General features: G+C 41.4%; 1 protein-coding gene across 1 annotated transcript; it reads left to right on the top strand.

Moving 5' to 3' along the window:
* The first annotated feature begins 4,087 nt into the window (after positions 1-4,087).
* On the top strand, positions 4,088-26,825 carry LOC128842116 (riboflavin-binding protein-like). Its single transcript, XM_054037859.1, has 7 exons — positions 4,088-4,193; positions 5,973-6,132; positions 6,974-7,073; positions 8,298-8,426; positions 16,536-16,647; positions 22,643-22,875; positions 23,636-26,825. The coding sequence occupies exons 2-7, from the start codon at positions 5,985-5,987 to the stop codon at positions 23,652-23,654; spliced, it is 741 nt and encodes a 246-aa protein (XP_053893834.1). The 5' UTR covers positions 4,088-4,193; positions 5,973-5,984; the 3' UTR covers positions 23,655-26,825.
* The last annotated feature ends 752 nt before the right edge of the window (positions 26,826-27,577 follow it).

Genomic DNA, 27,577 nt, shown 5'->3' on the forward strand with positions numbered 1-27,577 from the left:
CAGTCAAAGGATGCCAGGATGCATCTGAGCTGTATCAGTTATGAGTGGCTAAGGTATAGCGTCAGTTATTTTAAACGGGTGAGAAAATAGTATATGCATTGTAAGAAGAATAGGAATTTTTTTTAAAGGGTTTGAAATCCATATGGGTAATTAGAATGTTCACAGTTACATTAGGTAATGGGGGGAGGGTTGCTTGTTTTAAGAAAGGATATAAGTCTTCATGTTTCAAGGCATAAACTAGTCCCGAACTGATGGGGATTAGGAAGAAATTTCTCTTGCCCGCAAATTATTCCATAAGTGTCCCTTACAGAATTTTCTACATCTTCCTCTGAAGCAACTAATATCGGCCACTCTCAGGGACAAGATAGTAACCTAGATGGACCACTAGTATGATCCAGTTTGGCAATTCCTATGTTTTTCTGTAAAATAAAGTCCAATCATAAGATGGAGATTTCCATTAGCAGCTTTGTGGGCCCCGTATATGTATTAAGGAAATTTGTGCTGATGTTAGATGCTTCACTTGGCTCTGGTGCAATTCATCAACATAAAGGGTTTGCACTGGTGTATATCGTTTAAATAATAATAAATAAAGCGAGACAAGATGGGTGAGGTAATATCTTTTATTGGACCAACTTCTGTTGGTGAGAGACAAGCAGAAGATAAAAGATCCAATAAAAGATATTACTTCACCTCCTTGTCTCTCATAACCTGGGACCAACATGGCTACAACACCACTGCATACAATAAATGAAGAGCAAATTCTAAAAGAATCAGTATTCCACAGCTGAAAAAAAATGAATATTTTGCATCAAATAATGGAAAATTATAGTACCGTACTATACTTCTTCAAACAAATATTAACAATTTGAGATGGAGTCATGATAGTTGTTGGTTAGTACTGTAGTAAGAGTTCGGCTAAACTGGACCCAGCTTTTCTTCTTCTGTTTACAAAGCCCATGTCATGCTTTGTACAGCAAGGAGTGTTACAAAAAAAAAAATACTATTTTTCTAAAAATACAAAAGCTATTGCCAACAGTCTAGGAACAACCTCATAACACCAATCCAGCAAGAATGCAAAATGCAGGGGGAAAGATTTTAGTACAGAAACAGATTTCAGTTTCATGTTTTCAGGAGGTTTATACACTGCAATAAGATAATGTTGTTATTTTAAGATATATCTTCACATGCCTCCTTTATTCTCTCAGGGTTGAAAAGCCCAACATTGGTCTCGAAATTACATTTTTGTAAACAATTATTTTGCTTTTTGAGGTTTGTTCCTTTATTTTGTTTTGTTTTTTTAAACCTACCAGTCTATTCAAATCCCAGATTTATTTTCCAGTGATTCATCCTCTGGGTTTTTGTAAAATTACAGTTGACCTGCCTTTCCTGTGGCTGTTTGGAGGAGTCTTATCCATTTCAATGTCCGTCCTCCAGAGCACATACATGCACACAAATTGGAAGAAAGCAAATAAGTCTTATTTCAAACCAACCTATAACTTAATATATTCCTTACACTGACAAAAGAACCAGGCTGAAATTGTGGCCCCATTGACATAATGGCAATACTCAATAGGGTCACGATTTCACCCCAGATTTTTCTTTTCTGTATAAAGAGTGCAGAACTGGGACCATCAGAAGTGTCTCTTTGAGAAAAATACTAACATTTAAGAGTCAGCAGTATGAATCCAAAAGCATTGTTCTGAAGTCTAACAAAGTAAAAATTAATAATGTTTGCTTAGATTGGCAAAGAGGGTGATGTACATATTATTGCAGGCCAGAGGCAGCTTTAAAAATGTTCTAACTCTTCAGACGATTTGGGGATTCTATGTACAGTTTATGAATTCTGGTTATTATTGGTTTCAGAGTAGCAGCCGTGTTAGTCTGTATCCGCAAAAAGAACAGGAGTACTTGTGGCACCTTAGAGACTAACAAATTTATTAGAGCATAAGCTTTCATGGGCTACAGCCCACTTCTTCGGATGCATATAGAGTGAAACATATATTGAGGAGATATATATACATACAGAGAGCATGAACAGGTGGGAGTTGTCTTACCAACTCTGAGAGGCCAATTAAGTAAGAGAAAAAAAACTTTTGAAGTGATAATCAAGATAGCCCAGTACAGACAGTTTGATAAGAAGTGTGAGAATACTTACAAGGGGAGATAGATTCAATGTTTGTAATGGCTCAGCCATTCCCAGTCCACTCAGGATTGAATACGTTTTTTTTCTCTTACTTAATTGGCCTCTCAGAGTGAAATGAAAAAATGAAATTAGTTGCACCTAAGTGGATAAAATGAAATAGTTTCTAAGGAGCCAGTAGTGTGTCAATAAGCCAGGCCACACCAACAGACTGGGGAAATCCTGGAAAGCAGTGATCGTGATCCTGAAAATGATTTAAGTGTCATAATGGACAGGCAATTGAACATGACCTCCTAGTGTGGTGCTGTGGCAAAAAGGGCTAATACAATCCTTGTATAAACAGTCGAAGTAGGGAAGTGACTTTACTTTGGTGCACAGCATTAGTGAGACTGATCCTGGAATGCAATGCACAATTCTGCTGTCCACATTTTAAAGAGGATGTTGAAAAAATTGGAATGGGTTTCGAACAGAGGCACAAAAATTATTTGAGGGCTGCAATAAATGCCGTACAATGAGAAATGTAAAGAGCTAACCTCTGTTTAGTTTATCAAAAAGAAGACTGAGATAACTTGAATACAGTGTATAAATATCTACAGGGAGAAAAATTTCAGGTACTAAAGAGCTCTTCAGTCTAGTAGAGAAAGGAATACACAGAAAACCCTGGCCAGAAGTTAAAGCCGGACAAATTCAGACTGAAAATAAGGCACATAATTTTAACAGTGAAGGTAATTAACAGTTGGAACAAACGAGGGTGACCAGGCAGCAAGTTTGAAAAATCAGGACAGCAGGTAGGGGGCAATAGGTGCTTATAGAAGACAAAGCCCCGAATATCGGGACTGTCCACACCGGCGTTTTTGTCAGTAAACTTTTATCGGTCAGGGGTGGTTTTTTTCACACTCCTGACGGGCAAAAGTTTTACCGATAAAAGTGCTAGTGTAGTCATAGCCAAATTATTGGGCTCGATGAAGAGGTAACTGGGTGAAATCCTGTAGCCCTGTGTTATACATGAGATCAGACTGGATGATCTAATGGTCCCTTCTGCCTTGAAATCTATTAATCCACAAATTAAATCAGTCCCTACTCACAACTGCCTTGCACCTTGTGTAGTCATTTACATCCATGCAAAGTGAGTACAACGTGGGTTTAAAATACTACCAAAGCCAACCTGCTTACACAGTGTCTGAATTTGGCTGAAAGTTTCCTAACCCCTTCTGTGCTGATGATTGCTGCTGCAACATCTGCAACCCAAAATACACACAGGGGGCTGCTACACATACCTTGTGTGTCTCCTTTGACATGCCACATGGTGATCCAGGACTCTCGCATGCTACTGAGCGTCTGCTTGTAAATGTTCCGATCCATAGTTAGAGTTAAGCTTATCATGACTCTTTTCTGCAGAACGCCCGTTAAAAGCAAGAGAGTGGTTGTTTTACAGATATAATACAGTGGGGTCTTGATCCACCGCAATGCAAAGAATCATAATAATTAATAAATAAGAACATAGGAATTGCCATATTAGATCAAACCGGTGATCCATGCAGCTCATTATCCTGTCTCTAACAATGGCTAGTAGCAGACGCTTCAAAGGAAGGTGCAAGGAACCCTGTGGTAGGTAGATAGGGAATAACCTGTTCATAGAGGCTATTTCTTCCAACCCCCCATTAGTTAACGATTGGTTTATACTATCAGGCAAGAAAGGTTTCTATTCCTTCTAGAACTCTTGGTGAATGTTGGTGGGAGGGGGGTGTTGCTTTTTGTTTGGGGTTTTTTGCTTCTTTTTCAAAAACCTTATCTATCGTGCCTGTATTTTCTTGTTCACCATTAGTGATCTGCAAGCAGTAAATGAGCATTATGTGCAGGTCAGTTTGTGTACCAATTGTGTGTGTTCCTGAGATAAACCTGTTAGCTTTCCAAAGAGTCAAGGAACTCTCCTGAGGCAAACAAACTCTGGGGCACTGATACTAGGTGATATAGAGAGAGAAGAGAGCGTGCAAAGCTACTTACTGTTTTCCAGTGTGGGGAAGAGGTAACAATCAGAGAGACAGCGGAGGAGGTGAGAAAACACTCAAATTGCAGAGACAGCTTTCTTTTCCTGTAATATTTTGTTTTCTTTATACTGAAAGGTAATATAGGGACTGATCCTGCAGTCCTTACTCAGGCAACACTCTCCAATAAAGTTCATGGGGAGTTTTCCCTAAGGATTGCCGTTTATTTTTCATAATATGCACAAATAATTATGATGTGGTTTATGTGGAAGGTTCTAGATTTACATAAATAGTTCACCAACATACTTTCGCAATCTGTATTTTGGGGAAATGTTGGTCTCAGAATTATTTGTATATTTTATTTTTGGATTCATCATCTTTAGAAGATGCAGAAAGAGCCTCAGCTTTTGTAAATCAGCAGAGCGCCACTGAAGTCAAGGAGGCAACATCAGTTTACACCAGCTGAGAATCTGGCCCATTGTCTTAAAATCCATTAGAATGAGTTCACCTGTCACTGTATGTAAAGCATAATTTTCTACAGGATGCAACAGAAACCTGGAACTTTCGGAACAAATTCATCCATGCTGTAAAGCCAGTGAAGTCACTGTAGTTACACCAGGATAAATTTACACCAGTGTATCTATAGGAAACCTGAAATCATTTATTGTTTTTTTAAATTAACTATTTAGAACTAACTTTGCTATACATGATTTTTTTTTAATCTACTGCTTGTATCTAAGTTATCACAATAATATTTTTGTCTAGTTGGTACACTTTATGAGGTTATAAATTAACTGAAAAAAGTCAGGAAAAAAGACCCGGGGCAAAATTTTTAGAAAGCCAGAGTGACTTAGGAGCTAAGTCCCATTTTAAAAAATGACTTAGGGAATTAGGGTCCTCAGTCACTGAGGTGCTTTTGAAAATGTTATCCCCAGTCATTACTGTGGATAGCTCAAGGAAAATCTATGCTCAATGTGCACCAGAGGTTAGAAAAGCAAACAAAAATGTTAGGATGCATAAGGAATGGAAAACAATATGGCAAATATTATAATTCCATTATATAAGTCAATAGTGTGACCTTTCCTGAAATATTGCTTTCAATTCTAGCCACTGTATCTCAAAAAGGATGTAGCAGAAATATCAAGGGGTTAGAAACAAGCAGCAAGAATGATTAGAGAGGTCTGGAAAAACTTCCATATGAAAAAAGATGGAAAAGATTAGGACTACTTAATTTATGAGGAGATAAATAAGAGGGGACAAGATAGAGGTATACAAAATAATGATTGTATAGAGATGGTAGACCTTGGGTAAGTCACTTTGCCTCTGTGCTGCAGTTCCCCATCTATAAAATGGGGATACTAATACTTCCCTATCTCACAGTGGTCTTGTGAGGATAAAGTGCTTTGAGATCTATCAATGAAAAGTGCTGTATAAGAAATAGGTATTATTATTATTCCACTGTCCTCTGAAGCAGCTAGTGCCAGCTACTGTCCCAAATAGGCTACTGGACCAGCTAGACCTCTAGCCTGATGTAATATGGGAATGTATATGTTAACATGAATCTCAAGCTGTGTTACAATTCAGTGCCTGAGGTTCTTGATCTCAGTCATTTGTCCTGCTTGGCTTCAAAATCTTGCCTGTTAATAATACAGTATTAAGATATTGTGAAAGAGAAAGGGGACAAATACACGTATAAATATTTGTCTGTACATCTTTGCTTAGCACTTTTTAATTTTTCTCCTTTTCTAAACAGTGCTTCCTATTAGTGTTATAATCGAGTATGAAATTTCATACCAAACTTTTCTCAGAGATAAAGGACCTCACTGAAATGTATTCTTTCCTTACAGGGCAAGTGCAGAATGACGATGTTCAAGTTTGCTGTAGTCCTATTTTTTGCTATCCTAGCAACATCCACCTGCAAAAGGGATAAATGTCTGGAGGGGGGGACTCACAAGCATAGACCAAGCCCTGAGCTGGACATGCATGAATGCACACTGTACTCTGAATGTAAGAGCTGTTTAATCTTTGGCAGAGAATTTTCAGAATAGTTTAAAAGTTGACCTTTGCATCAACTAACAGTCCCTACCATACCTTTAATTACGTTAACACTGTGCAATATTTACAATAAGAGGTTTGTTTGAAAAGCAACTTTTATTGGCTTTTTCCTTACTACATCCAGTGCCAATTGCAGAGCCAGATACTGCTCTCCTTGAGACCGGTTGCAAAAGTATTGGCTTCAGTAACTGAACTTCAAAAATGTCTGATCCAAATTTCATCCAGTTGTACTCCATTTACTTAAGCTCACACTAGCGATGATTTGGGCTTGATATGAGTATGAGAATATTTAAAATACAGCATAATTGTCTTGATTGTGATGTATCAGTGCACAAAGTATAGTCCTAATTAACTTTCTGACCTGATTAAAAAGTATGAAAACTAAAATGCTGTACTGGATATAAATATAAGACTAAAACCAATATTCACTGCGTGTCATCTTTTTTCTTCTTTATTTGGTAACTTCTGTATGAAAAGTCTGGAGTTCAGAAATTTCACTCCTCCAGCATATGACAGCTGGTTAAACACCACTTAGCTTCTTGGCACTGACTGAATACATTCTCACAAAACAATATTGATGCCAGTTCAGTCCCACTTAATCAGCGGGCACATTATCATTTCCAAGATCATTCACTTACAAGTCGTAGAAAGTCTTTCTTTTGTAAAGCTTCCCTCCCAGTAGTTACCATTTTGGATTAAGTGCCAAAAAGATTCATTCTAAATTTTGAATTTTCCAAATTTTGAGTGTTAAAGTAAACCCTCATTTGGAGTCTCTTTGTTTTATTTCCAATAGCTTCCTGTTGCTATGCAAACTTCACAGAGCAGTTGGCTCATTCACCAGTAATTCAAGTAAGCAACAGCTACTGGAACAGATGTGGGAATCTCAGTAAATCGTAAGTCAGCTTTGATATTGTCTATGTCCTGGTGCAATAGGACTATTCCACAATAGCAGAAACTGCCAACATTAACTCCCTCTGGAATTTCTGATGGAAACTCCATAGGTTTTTCTGGAGATGTTGCCTAAAGTGGCTGCCCCCATCTTGGCCCCTCTGCCCAGCTCCTCTTTGCTCCTTCTCTCCTCGCCCCAAAATCCATGGAGTCTTAATCACACTTTGTTCAGGCAGAGTGGCTTCTGCCATTTCATGAAGGGGAGTGACAGCTCTTAAGACCTGCTCTTTTAGAAAATGCTCTCTCTGGTGTGCAATCATCTGGCAATACAAACCAGTAACAAACCTGGTTTAACTGGCTGGTTAAGCCACATTTACAACCATGCCTGCTTTGTACTGCTGTAGCAGTGCAAACAGCTGGCGCATACCATTGAATCTAGCCCATGATTTGTACAGTATCAACAGGGCCTTGTCCCTTGTTTAAAAAAACAGATCAATGAGATTAAGTCTTTAAAAAAAAATGTAAAAAGAAAGCCAGAAAGGAAAATTGCAAATAATGAGAAAAATTTTTGTAGTCTTGTGAGCCTTGTAACCATAAAAAATGTTTTTCTAACTGAGGCTTATAGTTCGTTGCTAGATTTTTAGAGTTTAAAATATGACAGGCTACACAAATAAAAGAATGAAAGGGCAAAACAATCAAGCAAAAGCATATTTGCAAAAGTAATAGCTATCTCCTGCCACGCCCAGGAGAACAACTACAATATGTGATTTTTCAGTAACTTCAGCTGGACTAGAGAAAATCTAAATACTGGTGAAATCATGAGACTATAACACAGAAACAAAGCTTTATGCTGTGGTTTGATGCTACATTTTATTATTGCCTTGAACTTGATCATTTTGTGCCAGCAAAAACTCAGTGGCTCAAATGTTTGTATAAAGCAAATACAAAAGAAGCCCAAATATGATGAATTAATTCATTTAAAAATTAGAGTGAATATTCATGAACTTTTTTGCATGATTTGTCCAGTTCCAGTAATTACACACGCAGAAGCTGCACCCAACATCAAAGGAACGAGTTTAGAATCTATACACAAATAGGACGAGAGGATGGATTTAAACTGCTCCATCTAATCTATAGTGATGGTCCTGTTGAAACCTGTTGGAAAGTGTGGACTATAATCTTGGATGCTGAGAAGCAGACTTAATTGTTGTTTTTCTCACTCAATATAGCTGTGAGGATTACATGAAGAAAATTGAATGCTTTTACCGGTGCTCCCCACATGCCGCTCACTGGATCAATCCCAACTACACTGCTGGTATTGAGTTTGTTCCTTTGTGCCAAAACTTCTGTGATGACTGGTAGGTTTAACACTTTACACTGCTCATATGTTTTAGTTATATTTGAGATACCTGCATTACTCGTGTAAGGGGTAGCCACAAATGTGCAAATAATGACCCTCCCAAACAAGTGGCAACAAAATTTGATAGCACTCTGCATCATTTATCTCCCTTCTTTTGTTCAACTTCTCTTTTTTTCCCTACACCTCTAATTTTTCCCCTTTGAATTTATTACCCTGTAAATAATAACATAACTGGCATGGGCAGTACTCAGTGACATCTCCAAGTCTAGTATAAAGTCAGTTTATATAATGGTTTATAATGGTTTTGGAAATACACATTATGTGAGCAGCATAATCACATATATTATCTAAATATGTGCCCATGATATAGATACAATTCCTTTATTTCTGTACCTATTAAGTACACTGTGGAATCATGGGATAAACTAACATAAATTCATTTATGTAATAAATTTAATTTATTTTTAACCTTTTGCCTCTTCACCTGTTTTTTGTCTACTAATCCATCTCTGCTGAAACTACTTCTAATACTCCATATTTCAGAGCAGTTTTCAAACAGCCCTCATTTAATAAAAATGATAATGATCTAACCCGAAAATAGTTAATTTTTGCTTCCCCCAAATACAACTCAGATAAAAGCAGGTAGTGAAAATTACTTTTTGAGATGCAAGGCAGGTGGTGGGATAGTTTTAAGCCCAATATCTTGCAAATCATCAGGTCTAGACATCTTGGATCCCACTGGAGAAGTGAGAATTCGGATTTTCCAGTGATCCAGATCCAGCATCTATTTATAGGTATAGAGAGATGTGAAATTTAGATCTTTAATCATGAAACCTTGGTATTTAGCAAAGCTATGTTAGAGCACGTATAGGAGCTGGAAAAATGCATTTGATCTATTTTCTCTATTACCTTTAGGCTTGTGCATGGTAACTAGAGAATTTTGGCTTTACTGGGAAAATGATGTGAATGTAGTACAAATAATGGTTGAGATGTTCAGAGCAGTCTAGAAGATTTAGACACCTGTCTTCCATTCAAATTGATGAGAGACAAGGTGGGTGAGACAATATCTTTTATTGGACCAACTTTTGTTGGTGAAAGAGACAGACTTTCAAGCTTACACAGATCTCCTCAAGTCTGGGAAATGTACTCAGAGTATCACAGATAAATACAAGATGGAACAGATTGTTTAGCCTAAGTAGTTAATACATTTCAAGAGAGCATTCAAGGTGAAGTGCCCCTTAAATACCTGTCCAGTCATAGGGGGGAAAGGAGGGGAAAATGCTGGGGATGGGGTTTAGTAGGTTACCAATTGTTGTAATAAGCCATAAATCCAGTATCTCTATCATAGGTACTAGAACTAGAGGTGATGGGGGAGGGGGCTGCCGCACCCCCGGCTTGAAGTGGTTTCCATTATATGCAGGGTTTACAGTTTGGTTCAATGGCTCCCAGCACCCCCACTATACAAATTGTTCCAGCACTCCTAATCTCTATTCAGTCCATGATTTATAGCAGGGGTGGCCAACCTGAGCCTGAGAAGGAGCCAGAATTTACCAATGTACATTGCCAAAGAGCCACAGTTATACGTCAGCAGCCCCCTATCAGCTCCCCCCATCCCGCCCTCTGCCTCCCGCCCGCTGGCAGCCCCACTGATCAGCGCCTCCCCGTGCCTCCTGCCCACCACAATCAGCTGTTTCACAGTGTGCAGGGGTCTCTGGGGGGGAAGGGGAAGGAGCGAGGGCAGGGCAGGCTCGGGGGAAGGGGCAAGAGCCTTGGGGGAAGGGGGGGAGTGTGGTCAGGACCTGGGGCAGAGCTGGGGGTTGAGCAGTGAGCACCCCTGGCACATTGAAAAGTTTGCGCCTGTAGCTCCAGTCCGAGAGTTAGCACCTATGCAAGGAGCCGCATATTAACTTCTGAAGAACTGCATTTTATAGTATCTGGAAAAGTTAAGAACTTAAATTCCCAGGCTCATCTTTTGAAGGTGTATGCAGGTTTCCTTTGAGGATGAGGTCTGATAAGTCAGGTACAGAGTGATCACTTTGTGAAACGTGTTCACCTGTGGGTGACAGGGTGTTTTTGTCTTTTATTGTTTTTCTGTGTGAGTTCCTTTGAGAGCATAGTGATTGTTTTGTTTCATCCACGTAGTTGTTAGTGGGGCATTTAGTGCACTGGGTGAGGTGGGTTGTTTTTTTTTAAATATGTCCACTCTGCTCTGTGTCAAAGCTAGAGAAGGCAGGTCGAAGAAGGATAAATCTCATGTGTTCCACCAATGACTTTTATCCTGTTGTAGAAAATTCCATTTTGCTGGAAGAGCAGAATTGTTGACCATGGTTTTAATCCTGGAGCTTTCAGCGGTCTTTTAGATATGCTGGGCCCAGATTTCTGAGTGCCTGGGAGACAGGGACCAAGACCTTTAACTTGACTGGATAGGCTCAGCTCTGTGGATTCAAATCCAAAACCACCACCACTGAAATTTGAAGGTGTTTAGATAATAGATTCCAGGTTGGGCCCATCTCTTATATACAGTATTTGTATAGTATCAGAGTGGTAGCCATGTTAGTCTGGATCTGTAAAAAGCGACAAAGAGTCCTGTTGCATCTGAAGAAGTGAGGTTTTTACCCACGAAAGCTTATGCCCAAATAAATCTGTTAGTCTTTAAAGTGCCACCGGACTCCTTGTTGTTTTTAAAGAGTCCTGTGGCACCTTATAGACTAACAGACGTATTGGAGCATAAGCTTTCATGGGTGAATACGAAGAAGTGGGTATTCACCCACGAAAGCTTATGTTCCGATACATCTGTTAGTCTATAAGGTGCCACAGGACTCTTCGTCAGTATTTGTATAGGAATTGCTGTCTTTTTATTTATGGTGGTGCCCAGTATATGCTTGGCTTTTTCCAGACAGATAAGAAAAAACAATCCCTGTCCCAAGGATAGACAGACAGATATGTAGACAGGGGTTAGGGGGAATGGGAAACAACATATCACTTTTTTTCTCTAATTTTTACTCTATGTACATGTCACCATGATTCACGATAGGCAGCATTGCAAAAGTAGGGCTTCAAGAGGAATGTAAATATGGAGCGATAAGGGTCTTGTGCATGAACTCTGGAAGGTGACAACTTCAAAATGCATAAGAAGCAGCATGGAAAAGGGCATGGAGGGGTGTCATGTGAAAAGCTGATAAAGGAGCAACTGAGGACAGCATCGTTGGCAGAGCAGAGGGGGCAAGGGAGTGACATGAAATATGACCAGTCGAAGGGACGGGCAGAGTTATATAGCATTTTGAAGGTGCTGGCAAGAAACTTAAATCTGATGCACTCATGGACGGGAAGACAATGGAAAGTATTCAGAGGGAAGTGATCAGACCAATAAGCGAGGAGACGACCTCCACTCTGTTCTGCAATCCCATCTGTTGTTTCAAGGCCTGATCCAAAGCTCATTGTAGTCAGCTGGGCACAGATCCTCAAAGGTATGTAGGCACCTAACTCTCCTTAAAATCAATAGGAGTTAGGCACCATACCCTTGACGGTCTGGGCCTTGGAGTCTTTCTGTTGGATATCAGTGGACTTTGGAGCAGGCCCATAATAGGCAATATGAGATGCCACTGAAAGCTAGAATAAACCTTGTACAATCCATATCAATCATACAAAAAGTCATTATCTATCTGTTATGTAAAATTAAAGAACAGCATAATGGTGAAAGAAAATACACATAGCCCATGTAATTTATGCCAATTTTAAGGCCCCTTTTCCACTGCCAGGGTGGTGGAAAGCAAATGAGAATTAGGCCTGTAATGTATATTACGGGTTTCCGTGATGTTACAAAGCACTCCAGTTTTCCTCATGTGGTTTAGCTGAATATAAACAGAACCAGCTGGTAAATCATGTTTTGTAACCTTAAAGAAAAGACCATTTTGGTCTGGGAGTTTATGCTCCTCGGGACAAGGTCTGTCCCTTCTTGAATGTCTGGAAAGCACCAAGAAGATAGTGAGCAAATAAGAAGTACTTATTTATCTGCAGTATTACTTTCCATCCTATTTCTTATGCATCCCACTCATCTGGTACTCCAGTTGGTGTCATATATACCTGGCATAGGACACAAATATACAAATGACCCAATATATTATATGCATGGGTGTGTGTCTGACAGCTTTCAGTGTCATTCCCATTCTCTCGTCCCACCCAAGGCCAGAGACTAAAAAGGTATTTTGAACGAACTTCCCACTCTCCTTGACATTCCAAAGTAGGATTTCCAAGATTTTCCACATTGTACTCATGGGAGTCCTTTTAGTATGCTGCAGCGCTCCTGGGGAAGTGACCTACTTTCTCCATGTGGTGTGAATGTGCCTGCTGTATACTGTAGTCTTTGTGGCCAGAAATGTGCATAAGATTCTGAGAGAGCAGTGATTTCATTTAAAATAAATTCATCTGACTAGCCTGGGGCCTTCCCCTTTCTTCCTATTGTTATAGGATTTCCTGCTGCCATCAGCATTAAAACTGGTCTCTTTGAAAGTCCCTATGAACCGTGCAGAGCCCTGTGGGCGGCTTTCTTTCTGACCCATCTGTGAAATGGGCCCCTGCCCATCAGAAGGGGAAGCATGAATTCTGAAAAATAATCCTGAACATTCAAATAAGAATTAGCACCAAAATAAAAATACTTAGCAGTGAAGTAACCTGCCCTGTGAAAAGCAGATCAGTCTTAGGCCTGGTCTACACTAGGCGGGATCGATCTAAGATACGCAACTTCAGCTACGAGAATAGCGTAGCTGAAGTCGACGTATCTTAGATCGACTTAGAATCACTTACTTCGCGTCCTCGTGGCGCGGGATCAACGGCTGCCGCTCCCCCGTCGACTCCACTTCTGCCTCTTGCTGTGGTGGAGTTCCGGAGTCGATGGCAGAGCGATCGGGGATCGATTTATCGCATCTAGTGTAGACGCACTAAATCGATCCCCGATAGATCAATCAGGTAGTGTAGACGTACCCTTAGGCTATGGCTACATTAGAGAATTTACAGCAGTGCAAGTGCCCCGCCATAAGCTCTCTAATGTAGTCACTCTAAGCCGATGGGAGAGAGCTCTTCCATCGGCTTAACTGCTCCAGCCTCTGGCAGTTGCTCTGTCGGCAGGGGAAGCTCTCCCACACCGCGCTTAAGTCAGCACAAATTATGTCGCTCAGGGGGAGTGGTTAATTCACACCCCTGAGCGACATAACTTACCTCGACTTAAGCTACAGTGTAGCCATAGCCTTAGGGTGCCTGCTGGCTGGTGTGAGGGGCTTTCACGTTTGCATTTGTGCTTTTCACAAGCCTTTTTTCATGCCTCAAGGAGCCATGTGTGGGTTTCTGGACAGCATGAATCTCTTCAGATGTCAGGACCTTGCATAATTTTGCCCCCCCTAATTGGCTCCCCGTTGAGACTTAAAAAAAAGCCTATGAAAAACAGGGACTGTCTCTTCCTATATGTATGCATTGCACTCAGCACAATGGGGCACTGATCTTGACCGGAGGACCCTGCACATTACTAATATAGATGATAAATACAAATAGTGATTAATTCAGGTTCCTGTGGGACAGCGTCAAGCCCCCTGTTCAGCAATACTCCTAAGCACATGTTTTTAAGTGCTTTGCTGAAGAGGGAAGGATTTAAGCACATGCTTAAAGTTAAGCATGTGCTGAATTGGAGCCTAATTGCTGAAGCTCTGATGTTGATAGCTGTACTAGTGCCAGACACAGCAGCACAATGGTACTGGCCAAGCCTGCCTGTCAGTGGCATATTAAGGCTGGATCATAAGAATTGGCCAGTCTATGACCTGCACTGCCAACAGGGCCCCAAAGTCCAGCAGCAGATTACACATGTGGGCAGGCTTGGGACTATCCCATTCTCCCACCCAGTTGTTGCTCAGTTCAGATCTCATTTATCCTCCATCTGTTCTTGCTGTTACCCCCACGAGGGGGTATGATGGAAACAGATTTGAGTCCTTTCTCGAAATGGAGAGAGACTTGTGATCAACAAAGCAACATAGGACTTTGGACAACACACTTCCTAGATTATTCTGCTCAGAGTTCGCCAAAGGCTATCCTTGAAAAGTTGAACTCGTACAATTTAAAGTTTAACATGTCATTGTATCACTACTGAGTGGAGTTCCTGGTATCAAAAGTCCACTCCAGCACTACCAGGTAATTACTGCATCATAAAAGCTTGGCTGTTGAAAACTGACTGAATGTGAAAACGTGAGACAAAAGTATTTTCAGCTTGTTGCACACATTGTATAGAAAACAAGTTTAAAATAGCTTTGATCGCTCCTAAGTTTTCAAAGACTAAGGGCCGAATTTGGATGTGAATGCATTGTTGTTCTTATTATTTATAATACACCAGCACCTAAAATCCTAGTAAGGATTGTGGCCCCATTGTGTGAGGTGCTGTACAAATCCATTAGTAGCGATAGTCCTTGCCCTAAAGAGCTTATAAACTAGGGCTTAACTTTGTGTGTACAATAGTGCCAACCTTTGCAATTTGATTTTGAGTCTTGCCCCAGCTTCTGGAGTCATGTGACTATGTGAGAATCTCAGCTTTAATTTAAAAAAAAAATTAAGTTTCTAGCCTTCATGGTTGCAGAGAAAACCTTGAAAAGGGGACCTGAGTGTACCCTGAAGATTCAAAAACAGAAAGCAAATTGAAAAAACCCCACCAAATGTCTTCTTTTTCAAAATTTGCATGATTTTAAGCCAATCTTGATTTTTCTGGCCCTGGCTCATGGTTTAGGAACTCTTGGGGTTACTCAGATGAGTAATTCCACTGAAATCTTTGAAACTACTCAGGGCAAGTCTACACTGCAAATTAAGTTGACCTAAGTTACGGCGATGTGTAGCCACCGCACTAAGTAAATCGCTTTTGTATGTCCACACCACGCTCCTTGTGTGGCGGTGCGTGTCCTCTCCGGGAGCACTTGCGCCAGTTTAACTGTCATTGTGGGACGGCTTCTGAAAGGCAGCAATAGTCGCTGTAAGCAACACAGTGTCTACACTGACACTGCATTGACCTATGTGCTATGCCTCTCGCGGAGGTGGAGTTATTAAGTTTGTGTAGTGGATGTGTTACATCAGTGGGAGCTACACTTTAGTGTAGACACTTACAGAGTTAGGTCAACGTAAGCTGCCTTACGTCGACATAACTCTGTAGTATAGACCAGACCACAGAGGTACGCTGGTGTGTAAGTGTTTGCAAAATCTGGGCTTTAGGGAAGATAAGGCCCAATATGTGAATATAACAAACAATAGGAGAGGGAGGAAGCATGAGAGTAACAGTAATAAGTTACTTTTTCCTTATATAGGCTAACAGTTCACAATACTTGATGATTACAAATAATTTACCTGCTTTTTTATTTAATTGTCATTTAAAACAGTTCCTATCAAACCATAGTCCTCTGGGCTCCTTTAACATCCTCTCTTCTGCCCCCAGCTTCAACCCCCTAGAACTAGTGAACCTGGGCTCTTGAACTATTTTTATATGACCTTATTTAATTGCTCATTAGTTGATTCCTTTCCCCATTTCTTTAGAACATAAGAACAGCCACACTGGGTCAGACCAATGGTCCATCCAGTATCCTGTCTTCTGACCATGGCTGGTGCCAGAGGCTTCAGAGGGAATGAATAGAGCAGTTATGGAGGGATCCATCCCCGTTGTCCAGTCCCAGCAGCTGGGATTCAGAGGCTTTACAGACTCTTTACAGCACCTTTCAAACTGGCATTATTAGCTTCTTTCCTTTTGTAAATATAAAAATTCCCCACTTCTCTCTGAGGATGGTCTGTCCTTGGGGTGCCTGCCCCAAATGGCTGCTGCTGTCCAATTTTGGTTCCTTGTAGATGCTGGGTATAAGAGAGCAGAAAGTCCATGGATCAATGATAGAGTTTGCCTCAATTTCCCTACAGTAAAAAGGAGATAATATGTTCACGTCTTTGAGATCACTGGAGGAAAAGTGCTATGTGAGCACAGAGTATTAGCAGAACCCATGCGCCCTTCTTTGTGTGACATCAGTGTAATCCAGTGACATCTCTGAAGAACAAGGAGGTAAATAATTTTACTTTCTGTTCCTCACTAACCTCCATGCAGGTATGAAGCATGTAAAAATGATGCCACCTGCATCCACAACTGGCTGACAGATTGGGAATGGGATGAAAATGGAGAGAACCACTGTAAAAACGAATGCATCCCCTACAATAAGGTGAGAAAGCACACCGGATCAGTTACAGGAATAAGAGAATTAAAAGACAGTGAGCGCTACTTCCTGAGGGGTTAACTCATCAAAAAAGTCTTTGAGGGAAAAAAATCAACAGGTAAATTGTTTGGACTTCTACAATTCCAGGTTTTGTCTATACATGTATACCCCGATATAACGCTGTCCTCAGGAGCCAAAAAATCTTACCGTGTTATAGGTGAAACTGCATTATATTGAACTTGCTTTGATCTGCCGGAGTGCGCAGCCCTGCCCCCCCGGAGCACTGCTTTACCGCGTTATATCCAAATTCATGTTATATCGGGTCGCGTTATATCGGGGTAGAGGTGTACCAGATTTTTTTCTTATTTAATTTCTCACCTTGGGTGAAGCAGGATGGCAAGGAGTAGACCCTGATATTTTAACCATTGTATTGTCTAGATCAGTGGCTCTCAACCTTTCCAAACTACTGTACCCCTTTCAGGAGTCTGATTTAGCTTGTGTAGCCCCAAGTTTCACCTCATCTAAAACTACTTGCTGACCAACTCAGACATAAAAAATGCAAAAGTGTTCCAGCACACTATTACTTAAAAAATGCTTACTTTCTCATTTTTACCATATAATTATAAAAGAAATCAACTGGAATACTGTATAAATATTGTCCGTATATTTCAGTGTATGATATACATTTCAGTGTATAGCATACATGTACCCCTGATTGAGAACCACTGGCCTAGATACTACAGTGTAGAGAAATATTAACTTGGAGAATACAACAAAAGGAGAAATGTCTATGTGATTTAAGAGCCTGCGTCCCATGGACTTTCAATGAGAGCTCCTAAGTGCTTATGTCTCTTTTGAAAATGGGATGTAAGCTCTTAAATCACATTTTTTTAAATATTTACCCTTTAGATTTGATGCATCTTTACCCTGTTTGTACTTTTGCACTCATGCTTTTTTCCCCTGAGGAAGAGAGTTTGTCCTCCAGATCCCTGTGGAAATCCTTAGACTCCCCCTGTTTTTCTTCCATTATCCTCCTCAGACCCCTGCTGGTTAAACAGCAGCACTGACAGACTTTATAAGAGCTGACCCAGTCCTTCTGATAAAAGTCTGATGGCTGTGGTGCCTAACCTTCTGAGCAAGAGTATAAAATGAAGGCTCACATGGGGACACTGAGGAATCCTAGGGAAAAACATTGTCTGGGGCCTGAGCCAAAGTTAATTGAAGTAAATGGGGGTCTTTCCACTTACTTCAGTGGCCTTTGGAGCAGGTGAAAATTGTGTAGTGTGGGACTGTAATACAGTAACTGGGTTTTGAATATTCATAAAGATTTAGTTTACATGAGCCTGTGAGAACTGCTCACACAGCAGGGTTCCCTGAGGACAGAGGATGGGGACTGAACTGAAAATTCATTGGTGAAGACCGGTACTAGGCTTGCAAAGCTGTTCGCCTCCAAGTCACTGTTACTTGAAGGTGGAACGGGGTGGTGGCGAATTACTGCAGTTGCCACCTGAAGGCTGTTCAGTGGCCTCTGTGAGAGGAGATGATGTGGGGCTGTTGTCTGCATTACAAAACCCACCACAAGTGGCAGTCTCAGCAGAAAAGACTATAAATGAATGGGCTGTGGAGACTAAGGGCTTGACTTTCAGAAGTGCTGAGAATCCATGCAGCTCTGGTTGAAGCAAAGACGGAAAATAGCCCCTCGGAAAATTGGCTCTGAGCGCCCTTCCGATAGCTACAGCTGGTCCCTGCTCATTCTGTGCCTGTTCTGGAGATAGGCTGAAACCTTCTGTCACTTTTCACCATCCCTAAACTCACTGGTAGTTATTTTTAAAGAAAATATATCCATCAGCCGGGAAAGACCGGGCAGCAAATCCAGAAGGCTTATCAACTCGAACCAGACACTGCAGTTCTTAAGCTAAACACAGAGCCACGCCCCTTGCTGGCCACGGTCATCACCAAATACTGCTCATGATGGTTAGAAAGAGAGTAAAGAAGAGGATTCTCCAAAGCAAGTTCTCTGCTACTCCACATTCATTTCCACGGCAATAATCATTTCATTTGAAGCTAAAAGCTACAAAAATATTATTGAGACAAGGTGGGTGAGGTAATATCTTTTATTGGACCAACTTCTGTTGGTGAGAGAGCTTGTGTGTGTGTTAATGGTTTTTAGAATCAATTGTTCTTTATTGCAATTTTAATTAAATGGCAAGAAACATGTATGATAATGGATATAGAGGCTTTCGGTTATAGAACAAAACGAATCATCTAACTGAAAGATTTGAAGATACATTTATGTTATACAAACAATATACACGTGGGAGGAGCTGAGGAGAGGAAATGTACAATGTCGTATAAAAGATACACTCAGTTCAAAAGTACAAGGGCCTGATTATCCATGGCCTTGACCTTCTGTGATCATCGACAATTGTAGAAAAGGGGTCTATAATGCTGCCCAATCACAATTGTTATGTTTTACTCCTGTTTTTTACAGGTATCAATGACTGCACAAGGTGCAAGACCCGTTATGTTTAATAACAACCTCTGCCAGCAAAATTATCACATCATGGCTCTCTCCTATTATCAAAGCACAGTAATACAGTACATCAGTGGTTCTCAAACTGAGGGCTTCAGCCTGGGCAGCAGGGCTCAGGTTACAGGCCCCCTGCCTGGGGCTGAAGCCTTTGGGCTTGGGCTTTGGCCTCCCCGGCCTGGGGCAGCGGGGCTTTGGCTTTTTCCTCCCTCCCTCCCCCAGGGTGACGGGGCTCAGGTGGATTCAGGAGGGGAGATCCTGGGGTCCTGTAGTAATTTTTGTTGTCAGAAGGGGGTTGCGTTGCAATGAGGTTTGAGAACCCCTGTGGTACATAATTCAAATTAATAGTATTCTGCTTGTTTACATGGCAATAGCCAAAACACCTCAAAGCACTGTCCAAACCATTTAAAAAAACATGCTTTCGGGGTTAAAATGAAACGCTGAAAAAGTCAGATTTTGCTTGCGCTTGGAGTGAGCTTCTGGAAGGGAAGTTGCTGATATCCAAAAGGCACAGAGAGTTCTCGAGTGTCAGTGCATTGCAGACAGATGCTTTATTTCTTCAAGTGCCTTTAACCCATATGGTGAAGCAATCAACAGCCATGCATTTGACATGTGACTGGCTGGAAGGAGTATTTGGAACTAATGCTGAATATCAAAAATGTACAATGGAGCCTAGCCAGTTTTACACATGCTATCTTAAAATTTATCAGCCACATGGTATCATTGTTCTGCATGCAGAGCACTCACCAAAAGGAACTTAGAGCAAAGCCCACAAGTAGAATACAGCCCGAGGCCTGGAGAAACGAAAAGCCTCTGCACCAGTTTGAGGGCTGGTATGCTTTGTCGATTCTCTTCTGAATATCCTGTAGCCATAGCAGCAGGATCAGAATAAAGTGAATTGCATACGATTAATCGAGCAAGTATGAGAGTACAAGTGAGTGATTTGGAGTCTGTTGGACACCAGGGCTCAATCTAGAAACGTCCCTTACATAAGGGAATACAGAAAGGCATATTTATAGATTTACTGGCTCCTGAATTGACCAGCAGGGTAAGGAAATAGCCAGGACCTGAAAGAATAAGCCTTAAGCCAGTGAACGGGACAGAAATAGAGAAGGTACAGCCAGAGGGCTAGATTTTCCTGCTCTGGGTGTGCAGGGGGGAAAAGGATGCAGAGCCCCTTGCACACCTTGTGGCCTAGATCCCCCTCATTGCTCTCTGTGCACTGGCTGGCAGTCTCAGACCTGCACTAGAGAGAGCACATGTTCAAAAGGGAGGAGAAAGTTAGTGGCCTGCTGCCTGCCTTCGCCCTCCACAGGCATGGCACCTCCAGCAACTGCAGCTTAGATGAAGCCAGCTCCCTGCCATTCCGTTTTAGCTTTAAAAGCTACATTACAGCGCAGAGATTTTGAGGGCTATTTGGAATGGACTCCATATGATTCCCAGATGATAGATTGTAAGAAGAGACCATTATGAGCTAATCTAGTCTGACCTCCTGCATATCACAAGCATACTATACACCAGGGGTTCTCAAACTGGGGGTTGGGATCCCTCAGGGGGTCGCGAGGTTATTACATGGGGGGTCACAAGCTGTCAGCCTCCACCCCAAACCCTGCTTTGCCTCCAGCATTTATAAAGGTGTTAAATATATAAAAAAGTGTTTTTAATGTATAAGGGGGGTCGCACTCGGCTTGCTGTGTGAAAGGGGTCACCAGTACAAACGTCTGAGAACCCCAGTATACACCAAGATCTCCCCCCCCCCCCCGAGCAAAGAAAGAGACAGCTTCTTCAGGAGAAGAAGAGACCACTCTGGGAAATGGGGGGAGGGTGCAACTCACGGGCATGATGGCCCCACCCCTGCTCCCACATAACTGGGCCTGAGGAGCTATCCTACAAATAACAATCATTAATACTTTGCAGTTATAGCACCTTTCATCCAATGATCCCTGAGCCACAGAGAAATGAGTGACTTGCACAGAGTGAATCGTCTGGGAAGAGACTCTCTTTATTATATGGACACACATGGGTGACAAGGGTAACTCAAAAAGCTGTTGCACGTGGCAGAATTTGCCACACTACTGGAAACTCAGCATATTTATAGGAACTGATGCTTATGGGCAAGGGCTCCACTACACTCACTGCACACTTATCACTTCCATTAGCAATAACAGTGTGTAGGGGAGAGCGTCTGCATAACAATGAGAACAATAGACCATATAATACTTTGAATATTTATAGTAATGTCCATCAGGGATCTCAAAGTGCTTCACAAGCACTGAGTTAGTCTGACAACACCCCTATTGGGATATGTATTATACTCATTTCCCACTAACAAAGGAATGCAGAGACAAGTTAAATGACTAGACCAAGGTTGCAGAGTGAGTCAGTGACAAAGTCAGAAATAGACCTCAGTAGTCCTTCAATCACTAAACAATACTTCCTGCTTTTTACTCCCAAGCTTGCTTCATTTGCCATCCCGCATATGCCAAGTACTTTATCAGCTTTATTTTGCAGGGTAGCTAAGTCTCTTTTGCAACAATTTAAACAGAAGTTATTACAAATCAACAGCAAATATGTGGAGTACAAAGTGCAAAAAAAGATAACATTAATGACCTATTCATGGCTTTGCTAAAGTACATGACCTGCCAACTCTGCTGACCTAAAGGCTACCTGTTCTTAGCTTCTCCAACCAATAAGATATGAATGTTTATTTGAGTCCAGGCCAGGAGGGCAGCAGGTTACCATGACATAAACAAAACAGTGAAGAGGTTTATTTGCAGTGTGGTCATAAAGGTCACTCTAGGTAGTGCTTCCAAAAAAGATTTTGGTACAAAACAAGATATAGGACAGATTCATTTTAAACTGGTACAGGGACCTGTAATTTCCTTGAGCTGGACGTGTCCCCTTGGGGGACTCACTTTGAGGGAGGGCAGGTGATGTTGTGGCTCTCTGACTTCCCTTGGAGTTCCTACAAGCAGGGGGTGGCTGTTCTGAGTTCCGCCTGTACTCTCTGTATGGGGTCCTGAATGGCCATAATGTACATATACTGACAACAGTGAAATTCCAGATAGCCACGAACCTGTTAGACTGCACCGCTCCGTGGAGTAATAGATGATTTCAGCTTCCAGAACTCTGTCTGATACAAAGGTCACTAAAACAAATACATGTCAGAATGTCCTGGCACATTTCTTGCTGTATGGGGTCACACACACACACACACTGGCTTTCATCAATGGCACCCAGCATGTGAAAACAACTTAGAAAATAAGGGGCTATATTCTTCTTTGCCCTGCACCTTGCAAAATGGTTTGCCGCAGGCTAAGTGGGTCTCACACACTACCAGGCTGATTTGGCAATGTTTTAGATCCTCTTTACACTGGTAGAAATGACCAAAGGCAATGGCAAATCAGGCCCAAATGTTTTTGATGGGTGAGGTGTTTTTTTTAAATTTCATCTGTTTTGTTTGACATCCAGGTGTATGCAAATGGGACTGACATGTGCCAAAGCATGTGGGGGGACTCGTTTAAGGTGAGCGAATCCTCCTGCCTCTGCTTGCAAATGAACGAGAAGGATGCGGTGGCGATCAAGTATTTAACTTCCGAAAGCTCGGAGGAGAGTTCCAGCGTCAGTAGCAGCGAGGAGCGCGCCTGCAGACGTAAACTGCGAAAGACTGAGCTCCTAACGGAAGAGGAAAGGGGGGAAACAGAGTAAGTGCTGGGGGGTATACGGTACAAGAAGTTCTAAGGCTTGGGGGAGTAGAAGGGGCTCAGTGGGGTAATGTCAGGCTGCCCTACCAGTTGGAGTTTGGGAGATCACATAGATTACGTCACAAGAAATTAAATCAGTGGTAATTGCTCATGTTATACCTTATCTGATTTTTGTCTCCATCACAAAACTGCTAGGCAGATTAGCACTGACGTGTCCAACTGAGGACGACACTTTCAACTTGAAATGAAATGGCCCAGAGCCTAATGACTATGTTTAGGGCCTGATGTTTTTTCAGAGGTGATGATCATCTGTAGCTCCCATTGATTTCCAATGGAGTTGTGAGGACTCAGCACCTCTGGAAAATCATGTCTTTAGTGTGTATAAATGGAGAAGATTGCAGCCACCCGAATCTTGAATGTGGAGATGCAGCTCTGAGATTACAAACTCATGCTGAACACTGCCTGGACTGAGCTGGAGTAGTACATTCAGGGGGAGGCCAATGGGGGCTGGCTACTGATAAATGAAAATGTAATTCCTCATCAAGATGTAGGTGCAAAATGATAGCTTACTATATACAGACATACGCATTAGTCCATAGGGGATACTAAACTATACTGGACTAAACTGTATATAGGGATGATTTTACATGTAACAAAACATGTTCAATATTAGTGAGTTTTTACTTTAAACAATGTCATTATAAAAGAATCCTACAGTGTGAATATGAAGTATGAACTTGAGCTTTATTAATCCCCACAGGGTGTTTGAAATTCTGTGACAGAAGGGACCTGGTTCTAATCCTCCCTGAAGATCACCAGACTGATGCCTCAGGATGTCACAGAGAATGTTCTGTTTCCATTCTCCACCGCCAATACTATTGCCAAAGCTAGACCAAAATCTGTACTAATTGTAAGGGGACATTATCCTGATAATAGTGGATCAAATTCTGCCCTTGGTTACACTGGTGCAATCTCTTTGATGCTGGAAAAGTGCCATGGATCTGTCTGGTTTTCTAAGTCACCTATCACAGTGATGTCACCAGTGTAATGCAAAGGAGGATTTGGTGTCAGCGGGCCAGATTCTTGGTTGGTGTAAATCAGAGGTATGCTGATTTACACCAGGTGAAGATCTGGGCCCTCGCTTTTAAAATGTCGTGGCTCATATTAGCAATAAAATGAAGCATTTTAAAAATCCAACATGCTTATCCTCCGGCTATGTGTTTACTTTCTGGGTGTCACACAGCTAGACTGATCAGGGACCCTTTCTGCTTCCTATCCCCTTGATTGTTTCTTTAATGATGAAATCATTCCTACCAGCATGAGATTATTTTGAAGCCATTTTTACAAAGTCTGCATTTTGGCCCAAATCAACTTGTCAGCATCTGTTTCAGTAGCGAGGGAAAGAAGTTGGACTTCAGCTACCTCCTGCCAAACGTTCCCTCACGAGATTGCGACAGTCTGCCATCCCATGCTCTTCCCCGCTGCTGAAGCACTTATCCGAACCTTGAACATATCCACCTGAGCCCCAACAAACAGTGTCTCTCTGGCCTCCCTGCTTATCTCGCCTCAGTTCCAAAAGCCCAGCAAACATGTCCTTTCTCTCTCTCCTCCATCGCTGTCACCATATCTATAGCTCTACCCCCACCCCACTAGCTTCCGTCACCTTCTGCATTAAATGCAAGCTTCAGCACCACTCCTCCCCGGTCTGCATCTCTGCTCTCCTTTTCTCTTCATTCCCCTCCACTGCCTTTGCTCTGGCCATAGCCAGTTCCCCCTCACAACCAATACAAATACACCCTTCTGCCATCCTCAGCTTCTTGCCTTCTCCTACCTTGTCCCTTAGTCCCAGAACAGTCTTCCTCTTCTCATATGCTCATCTGCCACCTTCATTCACATCCCTCCTTAAAACACTACTTCAGTGGGGCCTTTCAACGACACGCCACTTATCCCTAGAGCTTGGATACTGCCAGTGCGGGACCCATGCTCCCCTAAGAACTGCCTTCTCTATCCATTGTATACTGTGTCTGAACCACCCCACTTCCTTCCCTGCTCTTGAAGGCCTTGACATCTTATGGGGGTATTGATGTAGGCTATATTGTAAGCCTCCTGGTGAAGGCACAACATACTTGTATTCATCTGTGAAGTGTCATGCACACCTACAACACAATAGATCACAATTACAACAGCAGGAAACATTCAAGCTAATGGGCAAACTCGTTCTAGCGCTCTAAGTTTCACAGCTTTGTGTATTAAATGACCAACATTATTTTGACTGTACATTATAATAATAATAATTAATTAATAAATAACAAAGTACTGAAGCTCTATATTCATTTGAAGGACATATACAATCAACAGAAGTGAAGTAAAAATATATAAAAAATGTGCAGGAAGGAAATTTCAAATGTTTTAGGTTGTTGAATGCCTCTATATTACCTTTCCAACAAATAGGAAACCAATTCAGCGTTCCCACATTGCACCAGTTAAACCAAAGCATTGTGGGATGTTTATCCCATTCCCTAGTAGATGTTGTTTAACATCCTCCTTGTTTACTAATGAACTGGAAAGTATTTCATCATCCTCACATGATACAAGCACCTCGTCCTGCTTCTTTCCAAATATACCACAGAAATATCTACGAATACTTCTGTCTTTTCTGCATCATTATTAACAATGTTACCATCTCCATCTAGTAATGAGTCTATACAATTGCTAGGATTTCTTTTGTTCCTAATATACTTAAGAAATTCCTTCTTATTAACCTTAGCCTTGCCAGCCACGGATTTTTTCCTGTTGTCTTTAGCTTCCCTTGTCTTTTTTACACTTCATCAGTTCTAATTTATATTGGTTGCTATCTACTTTTCCTTTTTTAATAGTTATGTTAATAGAGATCAGTAATGATAGTCATTTGACTTTCTCTTGCACCATTTATCCGTGGTGCTCATAGCACTTTGCAAACATTAATTAATTCTCAGAATGCCCTGAGGCACTCGGAGGTTAAGTGACTTACCTGAGGTCACACAGAGTCAGTACACAGTTAGGACAAGAACCCAAAAGTACGAATTCCGGTCCCTCATTCCTCCCTGAGAATTAGCTAGTACTTGTAAGGTGCTCTGTGATTCTAGGATGAACGTTCCTATATAAACGTTATTGCAGATAAGTTACAGAGGGATGTTCATACTGAGAAAATCTTTATGAAACAAATGTGAAATTTAGATAAATTAATTTTAAGTGTGAAACACCCCAATTTTCCTTTTATATTTTGACAGCTACAAAAGATATTTGTGTCTTAAAAGAGTATCTCCCATCCAGCCCATTCTTTCTCTCTTATTTACCTATTCATTGAGGTCATAATGCTGAATGTATGACATCACAATCATATCTCAGACTGTGAAGTCTTACATACGGGTTTGTGATGATATGACAGTGGCAAGCCGGAAGTAAAGCAAACTGGTGATGAAGGAACGGATCTTCTACAAACTTAATAAGGGAACAGAAAAAATTATCAATCATCTCTATTCCTTTTAGCTGAAACGTTAATGTTTGTCAAGTTTCAGTCAATATGAAGCTGTCTCTTTCAAAGCGCCGATATAGGCAGAACCCCAGATGTCCCGACTACTGCAGGAAATATTCCCAGGCCTGCCCACTATCCTGCAAACATAGTACTACTGCTCCCTCATGGAAGTCATAACATATCCCACGCTGTAATTCAATGCCATTTCCACAGGTACCCCATGCGGAAGGCGCTAATTTTGGAAATGACATTTCTGTACAGGTGGCCTTCTGGCGTGCGGTGGATACCAGGCAGATTCTCACTCTATCTAATCATGTGTGGCACACAATCCTATTGTTGATTCTCTCCTCAGTGAAACAAATGTACAAACTGTGCACTGAAGGTGCACAACCTTGGCATACTACTAAATACTATGGAATAAATGGAATAGAAAGATCTCGATGCAAATTTTCAATTTCTTTCCTCCCTTTGATCTCCTTGCCTCTTCTTCCACTTCTTCCATCCCCCAGCTGAGCTATGATTCATGTTTCCTCTCCACATATGCACACAAAATCTTTGCACAATGGGGGAAGTGGGGATTGCATTCCACATTAAAATTGTCACCTTGGCTAACTGGTTCAGATGCCCGTTGCATCTTTTCCCTACTCCCTTGTCAGGGACAACAGTGATTTTTAGAAAATGTGGTTAAAATAAAGAGTCCAAAAAGCATGAGGATTTGGAATGCATTTTGAAGCCCAGTCCAACCCTACCAAGCCAGGATTTAAATTCACAGGTGGCTGCCCTCTAGCAGAAGTAATTTTCCTGTTGGCAAAAGATGACTTTCAGTTTAGATAATATCACATTACTTAGAGGGTTAATTTAGTGTGACATCTCAAAGTTTATAAGCAAAGCAAATGGTGTATGCTGTTTTCAGTATGAAACCAATCATCTATGTTAAATAAATATTGGCAGAGGGTGATAAGCAGACCCATAAACTCAGGCACCAGATTGTCCCTCTGGCATCTCCAGGTAAAAGTTGCAGAAATACATTCCTACCAGACAGGGTGTCATTTGTTTTTGGTCAAGGGGAACAGTTGCCCCCCACGATCTCAGTTTGCCTCCCCAGACTTTGGACGTAGTCATTAGAAATAATTGCCTAATTCTTCTCATTCACGATGCTGTTTGGAACAGGGAATATTCTATGTACTG

Source organism: Malaclemys terrapin, chromosome 8, assembly GCF_027887155.1.
Source record: "Malaclemys terrapin pileata isolate rMalTer1 chromosome 8, rMalTer1.hap1, whole genome shotgun sequence".
Lineage (NCBI taxonomy): Eukaryota > Metazoa > Chordata > Testudines > Emydidae > Malaclemys > Malaclemys terrapin.

Excerpts from the sequence above, each read along its gene's own strand:
- LOC128842116 (XM_054037859.1), top strand. The coding sequence starts at position 5,985 with ATGACGATGTTCAAGTTTGCTGTAGTCCTATTTTTTGCTATCCTAGCA. Across the intron at positions 6,133-6,973 it reads ATGCACACTGTACTCTGAAT|CTTCCTGTTGCTATGCAAAC; the intron begins GTAAGAGCTGTT and ends TATTTCCAATAG. Across the intron at positions 8,427-16,535 it reads CAAAACTTCTGTGATGACTG|GTATGAAGCATGTAAAAATG; the intron begins GTAGGTTTAACA and ends ACCTCCATGCAG.